We start from the raw sequence: 9,337 nt of genomic DNA, 5'->3' as shown, positions 1-9,337 counted from the left end.
TGAACAGAGCAGCTGCTCTAAAGGTCAGACTGAGACACTCTCGCCAGTTACTCTGATCCTGGTTTAAATCCTGACGGGTTCTTGGCAGATTAAGCTTCTTGATGAAGTGCATCTATAAATACTTTAAATCTCTTTGTTTGGAAATGCCACTAATAAAAAACAAACAAAAATGTTCTCTTAATGTTCAGGTGAATCTGTTTCCATACTTGGGCCGAGTACGAGGGATCAAATCAATCCTGAAAGACATAAACTTCCAGAGTAAACAGATGGGCCGCAGAGAGAACAAGTCCATCAATATGGAGGGACGAGTTCAGTTTGATTTACTGCAGGTGAGAAAGTCATACTGTTAATGACAATTTAATAATGAGTGACATTCCCAGGTCACACTGTGAGTTCACTGTTCAACTTGTGTGTGTGTCTGTCTTGTCAGGTTCTCCTCAGGGATTATAAACTGCGCTCATACACACTCAACGCTGTGAGTTTCCATTTTCTACAAGAACAAAAGGAAGACGTGCAACACTCCATCATCACTGATCTACAGGTAACTTGGCTGCAGTACCACTTTTGGCCAGCTGCATGCAAAAACAAGCTACATTAACACCCGTTTAGACATGTGGAGGATGATCACTCACCTGTCGTTCGTCCCACTTTGTCCTTGATGTCAGAATGGTAATGAACAGACCCGCAGACGTTTGGCTGTGTACTGCCTGAAGGACGCCTACCTCCCGCTGCGGCTGCTGCAGAAGCTGATGTGTGTGATCAACTACATGGAGATGGCCAGGGTGACGGGCGTTCCTCTGACCTACCTGCTGTCAAGGGGACAGCAGATCAAGGTTGTCTCCCAGCTGCTGCGACAGGTAACAGAAGTCATACACTTGTGATTGTACGTACATGTATTTGCATGGACATTAAATTAAGACTTGAGAGTACCTGTGTATGTTAAGGCCATGAAACAGGACCTGGTCATGCCTGTGGTTAAGACAGAAGGAGGTGAAGACTACACAGGGGCCACTGTCATCGAGCCAGAGAAAGGGTAAGGACAGTGAATCTGGTATTTGTGTTTTCTGCTGCCTGTCTGTTTTTTTTAAATAATGTAACTCATCATTCATCTTCGTTTTTTTTAAATAATGTAACTCATCATAGAGTCTTCATTCTCACCCTCCTCTGTGTGAAGGTATTACAGTGTTCCTATTGCCACCCTGGATTTCTCCTCCTTGTATCCATCCATTATGATGGCACATAACTTGTGCTACACCACTCTGCTGCAGAAGGGCTCAGCTGAGAAATTAGGGTAAAAGTTATTTTTATTTTTTTAAATTCTCAGTACAGAAGTACAGAAATTATGTCAGACCAGGGGTGCACCAGTACTAGTACTAGACCTGATACTTGAATGCTCATCAAGCAACTCCATAGTCAGCTGACTAATACTGGTCACAGTACATTGTATCGACCAGAACACGAATTAAAACATTTGTATCAATTTGTAAAAAAATTATATTTGTCCAAGCTAACATTAATTAATTTTGTGTCTTCAGTTTGTCACCTAAGGACTTCATCAAAACTCCAACTGGGGATCATTTTGTCAAGAGCTCAGTGAGGAAAGGCCTTCTACCTGAAATCCTGGAGAACCTGCTGTCTGCCAGGAAGAGGTTTGAATTTGTGCAAATGAATGAAGGAACATGTATCAAATTAGCACAACGTTTCATCACAGAGTTCACCTTAATGTCCTTTATGCAGAGCCAAAGCAGAATTGAAGAAGGAAACCGACCCTTTTAAGATGCAGGTGCTGGATGGTCGTCAGCTGGCCTTAAAAATCAGTGCTAACTCTGTCTATGGCTTCACCGGGGCCCAGGTGGGCAAACTGCCCTGTCTAGAGATCTCTCAGGTAAGTAAACTGTCATGGGTTAGACTAAGGAGACTAAGGATCCCAAAACTCATTTCAGAGCAAAGATAAGGTGAGATAAAAAAACATGAAGCAGGTGGAGAAGAAATGTGTGATGAATGTCAAGCTCCACAAACTGATGCTAAACTACTATCACACACAGAGAGTCCTTATTTTTTCAGAGTGAGAAATACGTCTTTGGTCCCCTAGGGGAACTCGTTGGTATTACAGTTGAAAGAAAAAAAAAGCTTTGATATAAATATAATAAAAGTATATCAAAAATATTGACAGTGGTAAGTCTAAATTTACAGCACAAGCAAGTTGTTTCGTTAATTTGAATGTATTCTTTTCTTTGGCCTTAGAGTGTCACAGGTTTTGGAAGACAGATGATTGAACAAACCAAACAGTTGGTGGAGTCAAAGTACACTATATCCAATGGTTTCCAAGCTGATGCCAAGGTGAAGAATATTTTCTTTTTTCTAATATCCAATGTTTATTACTCCATCATAAAGTTAAAGTCTGTCTGTTTTCTAAGGTCATTTATGGCGACACAGACTCTGTGATGGTGAAGCTTGGAGTTGCAACAGTGTCTGAGGCCATGACCACTGGAAGGGAGGCAGCAGAGTGGGTGTCGTCCCATTTCACTCCACCAATCAAACTGGAGTTTGAGAAAGTACGGTTTTGACAAAACTGAAAACTGCTGCCAAAGATGTAAAAAATAAAACCTTTTTTCAGTTTAATTTTTTTAACCGTGCGAAGACTAGGCTATATTTCTTACCATTTGGTCCTAGAAAAGCACTAAATGGTTAGGATAGGTTAGATTCTAAAAACAACCTTGGCTAGTTTTGGTTATTTTGTTAGTATTTATCATAATTGATCATTTCTGTCACCAGCAAGGTTTTTGCTGAAAAGATTAAAAATATCCAAAAACACTGGTGTAGATGAAGATTGTTTTCTTTTGCAACATTTTTTTTTAAATAAATGGTAGTGTGAAGTTATGTAATTCTCCCAGCAACCACTAGTGTTCTTAAGTGTTCCTAAACGATATTTGTCTCATCCACAGGTTTATTATCCCTACCTTTTGATCAACAAGAAGCGCTACGCTGGCCTGTACTTCTCCTCCAGTGCAGTCACACACGACAAGATGGACTGTAAAGGCATCGAGACTGTCCGCAGAGACAACTGCCCTCTGGTGGCCAACCTCATCGGCACCTGTCTGCAGAGAATCCTGATAGACAGGTACACACACATTTGCACAATTGTATTCTTTTGTTTTTCTTTTAAATACATATCTTAAGTTTACTAGCAAAGTTAAACATTATTGAGAGCTGCCAAAATTACCTTAAGTTAATTATGGCTGATGCTGTGTGGTCAGGGATCCTCAAGGTGCAGTGGAACATGCCAAAGAAGTGATCTCAGACCTCCTGTGCAACCGCATTGACATCAGTCAGCTGGTGATCACCAAGGAGCTGACACGTACCGCCCAGGAGTACGCTGGCAAACAGGCCCACGTGGAGCTGGCAGAGAGGTTTGATTAAAAACAAATATGAACAGATATTTTTTACTCAAAGTAAATTTTGTTAAAGGCTTTTTAACTAAAAAGGATGCACTTTTAGGATGAGGAAGAGGGATGCCGGCAGCGCCCCCAACCTGGGAGACCGAGTTCCTTACGTCATCATCAAAGCTACAAAAGGAGTAGCAGCATACATGAAATCAGAGGTGTGGAGTGTTGTCTTTTCTTCATTTGTTTCTCTGAACATATTCTGTAGAGGATGAGCCTTACCTTTCTGCCCTCGATGTTTCTTCAGGACCCCATCTATGTGCTGGAGAACAACATTCCCATTGACACACAATACTACCTGGAGCAGCAACTGTCCAAGCCCCTGCTGAGGATATTTGAGCCCATTTTGGGAGAAACCAAGGCAGAAAGCATTCTGCTTAGTGAGTGCAAAAATGCAACTAGGACAGGAAGTCAATTGTTTGCAAATTACAGGCCAGATAAGCATGTGTGTTGTAGGATTAAAGCCTAGATACAAAAGTAGTGTAAAGTTGTTTTTTTAAGTTTTATATATATATATTTTTTAGCTTAAGCCAATTCTTGATTCTTAGATGAGAATTTACAACATGGATTCTTGTTGACGGCATAGTTGCATTTTTTTTTTTTTTTAATTTGACTTCTGTTTCGTTTGTGTTAATCAGAGGGAGACCACACACGCTGCAAAACTGTCCTGACCTCGAAAGTTGGAGGCCTGATGGCGTTCGCTCAGAAAAGGAGCACTTGCATCGGCTGTAAAGCTGTGCTGAAGACAGACAGTAAGTATTTAAGGCTTAGTTTGCCTGTCAGTTGTCTTGACTATTGTGCAGTGTCTAACATCTGAATGTCTCTGCAGCGGCGGTTTGTGACTTCTGTAAGAAGAAAGAGTCTGAGCTGTATCAAAAGGAGGTGAGCGGGACAGTAAATCGTACTAAATCCTGCTGCTTTCACTAGATAGCTGTGTCGGTTGGCAGAAACATGGGAAATGTCCCATTGTTTACAAAGATATGAATATGCATGCTATTCTAAGTGCTAAAAATGTCATAACAAGTAAGGTGCAACATTAAGCAGTTCCATTAGATACCACTGCATCTAATGTAAAGAATCATATAAGCAGTGTATTACCAGACTAGACATGGATACAAAAGTACAGTATGTTGCTATGGACAATGTTTCTTTCTTTTCTTCAGTGACAGTAACTGTATAGTTTAGCAACCCAGTTTATGCGGCACAGTATTTTAAATTGTACGATGAGCAGGTCATATCTGTCAGAATGTTTTAAACATTGGACATTTGCTTGGACTCACAGATCTTTCACTTGAACACACTGGAGGAACGCTTCTCTCGCCTGTGGACTCAGTGTCAGCGTTGCCAAGGCTCGCTACATGAAGATGTGCTCTGTACCAGGTATGTACACACACACGAATCAAACACTACTGCACGTTTCTTGTACAATAGTGACTAAGAACCAACATCCATCTACTGTCTCCCCTCGACAGCCGGGATTGTCCCATCTTCTACATGAGGAAGAAGGTTCAAAAAGACTTGGATGATCAGAGCAAGCTGGTGTCACGTTTTGGATGGTGAAAAACACTAGGTTTCTTGAGCTTATTCTTTTGGACTGTTATCACTGCCTGTAAAAACACACTGTTACTATTTCTACACTTACATGTACTGTATGAATGAAATTTTGTAAAATAAACCCAGAAATGAACACACATTTCAAACATTGCATTGCTTTTCTTTTCTAAAAAAAGTTACCAGTTTAGTCCACCTCATCCTAATAAAATGACCAGTAACTAGTGACAGCAAACAAGAACAGCAAGCAAAAGCTTCAGGGGTTTATTTCTCACAGCTGAACTCAGTAACTTAACATCACAGGCTTGACATCAAATCTAGAACTTTAGGCCCTTGATGTGGGTGAATTTACTGTGATAGAAGTAAATTAAAGTTTAAACAAATGCTGTATATTTAGTTGGGGGAAGAATACTGTATAACAAAAATAGAAAGAATTTAAAAAGATTAAAGCACAGAAAAGGAGCAGACAAACACTTCAGTGCATGTGTTTATCTCGCATCCAGAACTATCCATCAACATGAATAATCACGTCTGTAATAAAATGTGGCCTAATTTGGTGAAAATGTTAAATATGAATCTAACTGGCAACACGGGAACCAAATAAAGTGTAGTTGATGACACTGATTCATTTATGGTCCTTGAAGGAAATACTGCTGTCACACAAAAACTGGGGAAAACAATACACGAAAAAAGCCAATGCTGAGATTGGGATACTAAAAGTCCAACATACACTCAACACGAACCACATGGGTCCTGGTGGTTTGATCTTAGCTCGTAACCTCATGCAACTGCACAGGGCAACAATGTAACACTGAACTCTGGACCCTTAAAGTCAACAGGAGCTAAGAGATAAAGAGAGAAAGAAAAACACTGGCCAGACCATATGTAACCACACAGTAATCACTACAGATAACTCACCATTCCTTAATCATTCCACCACACCATCAATATGAAATTTTCTAAAATGTTGACTAAAACAGATTCCTATCATTTGGTCACAAAATAATAATAATAAAAAAAAAACTGCTAAATTCACAAGAATGCACTTTACATCAACGATGCAAAAAGGAGGTGCAGTCTGTGAAAGGAAGAATGGGACAAGTGCCATCAGGCAGTGGTTCTCAAACGTCAGTGTTGGAACTTTCATCAGTGTCCTGAGGTCATGACCCTGTGCCTGTTGTCAAGGCCATGGCCATCAGTTTGGGAACCACTACCATAAGGGTTGCTGCCTGTGGTTTGCTATAGTATTGTACAGCGTCTCTGAGTGTTCTTCTTGCTCTTCTTGTTACTGCGGTTGGTCTCCTTGTACCTTCTAATCTCCCGCACCAAGGAGTAAAAAGCCTCCTCCACTCCCTGCAAAAGAGACACATAGAGGTTACATTAAGATTTTCACATGTTTAATTACCCAAGCATCCCCCCACCAATAATTATAGTTTGTTGGGGGGGTGGGGGGTAATTAAGCATGTGAAAATCTTAATTTCCCAGTGACCAGTGTTTGTTTGGAGATCTGTGAATAGATCTGAAGACTCACAATACAAGGGCAAAGATACAACATATTGCAATACTATATGCATAACGATATATTGAGTTTTTTTTATAATTGTAGGAACGAAATATTGCGATATTTCAGCGTATCATTACTTTTTAACATCCCTACTTGATATCAATGTTTTTTCTTCCACACCTGTCTAGTTTTGGCTGAAGTCTCAACAAAGGGGACGCCGTAGCTTCGAGCCAGCTCCTGCGCCTGTCTCGTCTCCACAGTGCGAGTGCTGAGGTCGCTTTTATTCCCCACCAGCACCATGGGAACACTGTCACTGTCCTTCACCCTGTTGATCTGCTCTCTGAGGGTCAGATGCACAAGGGACGTAATTTTTTGTGACTTTTATCATGTTTTTCAGAGCATGGTTATGAAGGATCACATACCTGTAGAGGTGAACATCCTCAAAAGACTTGGTGTTGTTGATGGCAAACACACATAGGAAGCCCTCTCCTGTCCTCATATACTGGTCCCTCATAGCACTGTACTCTTCCTGGCCTGCAGTGTCCAGGATGTCCAGCAGACATGTCTCTCCATCAATCACCACCTGTTTTCTGTACGAGTCCTGAAACAGAGCAGGGCCAAACATGTCCGCCATGGAATCCAACACTGTATTGCATCATTTTCCATTTTTTTATGTACAGTCATAGCTCTGCTATGTAGCAACAAGACCTTCTTCTTCAAATAAGGTTTTGTAACGGACTTGCCAAAACCTGAAACATTTTTGTGGCAATGATTACATGAAATGAAAGGCAGAAAAACTGCACAGTAGTCAAACATTAGTGGTGCTGTAATGTATTAGGAAATCTGTGCATTTTAACATATTTCACCAGCCAGTGAAATGTAAAAAAGTAACAAATTAGACATTAAATGCAAAATGATACATAAATAGTCACATTTTTTAATTAATCCCTTCCAAACATTGTTGGATTTTTCGATTAGTTTGATTATGAACTTATTAAAATCCTCATTTTAATGGTAAATTAATTGTTTTTTTCAAGCTCAGTACATACAGGCTTAGCAAGAGCCACAGTATCTACAAGCTACTGTTGCAGCAGTCAAACAATATCCATGCAAAAAGAAAAAAGTAAAATATTACTTGGTAAAACATCTTTGATTGTTTCATAAAAAGGTCACAAGTATTCTAAAAACGTGTTCATGGCCTGTCACTGTGGACAGCACTGTTTTGACCCACCATAATACCTTGAGAATTTGCAATGTTTAAAAATATAACAACTTTTTTTGATTAAAAAAAACAACTAAACTAAACATTGTGAACAACAATATCCACAGTTATATGGCAAAGTCAACTTTCACTACTACCCTAAACCACAATCAGCTGTTCAGAGTCGGTGTTGCCACAGAGAGGCCCTTGGATGGTCCAAGAAGACCTATTAGTAAATAACTATAGGGAAATTTAGCGATCCGGTGTATCGATTTAGCGATTCAGTGTATTGGTGTGATCTAGGGCTTGTTTTTTTACCTCGATGGTTGGATCGTATTCATCAACAAAGTGGTTCTGGATGAGCTGTATAGTGAGAGCGCTCTTCCCCACACCTCCTGCTCCCACCACCACCAGTTTGTACTCGGTCATGCCTGTGAAAAGTTTCCTCGGTGTTCATAAAAGCACTTGCAGTGTAGGAAAGTGAAAAAACAAACAAACAAAACTAAAAGGAAACTGCTGATATAAGCATTCTTCCCCTGCTTCGTGACACGGCGAAGAGACTAACCCAGTTTTACAGTGGGTTCCAGGTTTAACATTTATTATGTTTACCCTAACTACAACTTATCAAAACGACATGAGCATAATTATGTAATATTTAAACGCTACTCACCTCACTGTGTGTACAATTGCAACGTGTCAAAAGAAGAACGTAACCCAATTCACTTAAGGAAAACTGAGATTAGCTCTGCTACATAACGTTAGCCTAGGACGATTTCCTAGTTACCAACACTTGTAGAAACACTTTCGGCGTCTGTCTATAACTTCTTCTTTCGGCTAAAATAATACGTATCAATGGAAATATTTTTTTTCTGACTCTGTTTATTTAAAATAAATCTGTATTGATAGGTAAAAAAAATTAAACCAACGCCTCGCTGAGTGCTATTTAGTCTCCATTGTGATTCATTTTCAGCAGAGGGTTTACACATGAATCCTATCGTCTGGGAACGAATGAGATGACGGTCGAGCAGACAGGCGTCGTTAAGGACAAATCATAATTGAGTTGAAAATCTTAGCCCCGCCTATATCATGGAAAAGTGCCCAATCAAAAATAGGACAAGAGCAAACTTGGGCGTGAAGATATTGTCTTCACAGATGGTTGGCCTCAGCTTCTCCTTCAAAATTAATCGTAAAGGAAGACACACAATTTAAACTTACATATAAATTAAAAAGGAAAAAACATAAGAGCACGTTCTTAAACCAAAGTTAGGGTAGCGCCAGGGGTAAAGATAAATCAGTATTAAATTTTGGCTGCAAAACACAACCTTTTCATTGTTTTTTATGTTTATTTTTTAAAAATATATTATATCACGTCTTAGTTGTACTTTAAAAGCTGTAGCATAATTTTAAAAAAAATCATAAGTTTGGAATGTTTTACTCTTCCTCATTACACTGAGCAGAAATCAAATCTGTAATCTAATTATCCTATTTTGAAGGTATACGCATGCAGTAAGTAGTAAGATAAAAACATTAAAAACGCTATTACATTACATTTAGCTGACGCCTTTATCCAGAGTGACATCATTTTTTCTACAGCATTTGAAGCTTAAAACTACGGTTTATGATTGTTTACTGCCCTCT

The 9,337-nt window shown here is 39.5% G+C and overlaps 2 protein-coding genes across 2 annotated transcripts in view; one reads left to right on the top strand and one right to left on the bottom strand.

The window, feature by feature from the left end:
- The window catches only part of pold1 (polymerase (DNA directed), delta 1, catalytic subunit), a 13,048-nt gene extending 7,912 nt beyond the window's left edge, over positions 1-5,136 (top strand). Inside the window, 19 exon segments of the mRNA XM_008329765.3 lie at position 1; positions 3-23; positions 189-329; positions 431-541; positions 666-857; positions 945-1,033; positions 1,175-1,291; positions 1,536-1,649; positions 1,738-1,885; positions 2,245-2,340; positions 2,418-2,555; positions 2,946-3,121; positions 3,258-3,410; positions 3,499-3,601; positions 3,691-3,823; positions 4,082-4,195; positions 4,273-4,325; positions 4,726-4,823; positions 4,916-5,136. The exon segment at position 1 is cut by the window's left edge and continues 89 nt beyond it. Coding sequence (XP_008327987.1) covers position 1; positions 3-23; positions 189-329; positions 431-541; positions 666-857; positions 945-1,033; positions 1,175-1,291; positions 1,536-1,649; positions 1,738-1,885; positions 2,245-2,340; positions 2,418-2,555; positions 2,946-3,121; positions 3,258-3,410; positions 3,499-3,601; positions 3,691-3,823; positions 4,082-4,195; positions 4,273-4,325; positions 4,726-4,823; positions 4,916-5,003 — 2,086 coding nt within the window. The 3' untranslated portion in view covers positions 5,004-5,136.
- Positions 5,137-5,244: 108 nt separating this feature from the next.
- On the bottom strand, positions 5,245-8,708 carry LOC103392975 (GTPase HRas). The gene is made up of 5 exons (XM_008329759.2): positions 8,370-8,708; positions 8,018-8,130; positions 6,921-7,099; positions 6,679-6,838; positions 5,245-6,347 (listed from the first exon to the last, which is right to left on the bottom strand). Exons 2-5 carry the CDS (start codon positions 8,126-8,128, stop codon positions 6,234-6,236), a joined length of 564 nt encoding a protein of 187 aa, XP_008327981.1. The 5' UTR covers positions 8,129-8,130; positions 8,370-8,708; the 3' UTR covers positions 5,245-6,233.
- Between the last annotated feature and the right edge of the window lie 629 nt (positions 8,709-9,337).

The sequence above is a fragment of the Cynoglossus semilaevis genome, chromosome 17 (assembly GCF_000523025.1).
Source record: "Cynoglossus semilaevis isolate Cse_v1.0 chromosome 17, Cse_v1.0, whole genome shotgun sequence".
NCBI classification, from domain to species: Eukaryota; Metazoa; Chordata; class Actinopteri; order Pleuronectiformes; family Cynoglossidae; genus Cynoglossus; species Cynoglossus semilaevis.
Note: the sequence above shows the minus strand (reverse complement) of the source record. Positions and strands in the feature narration are given on the sequence as shown.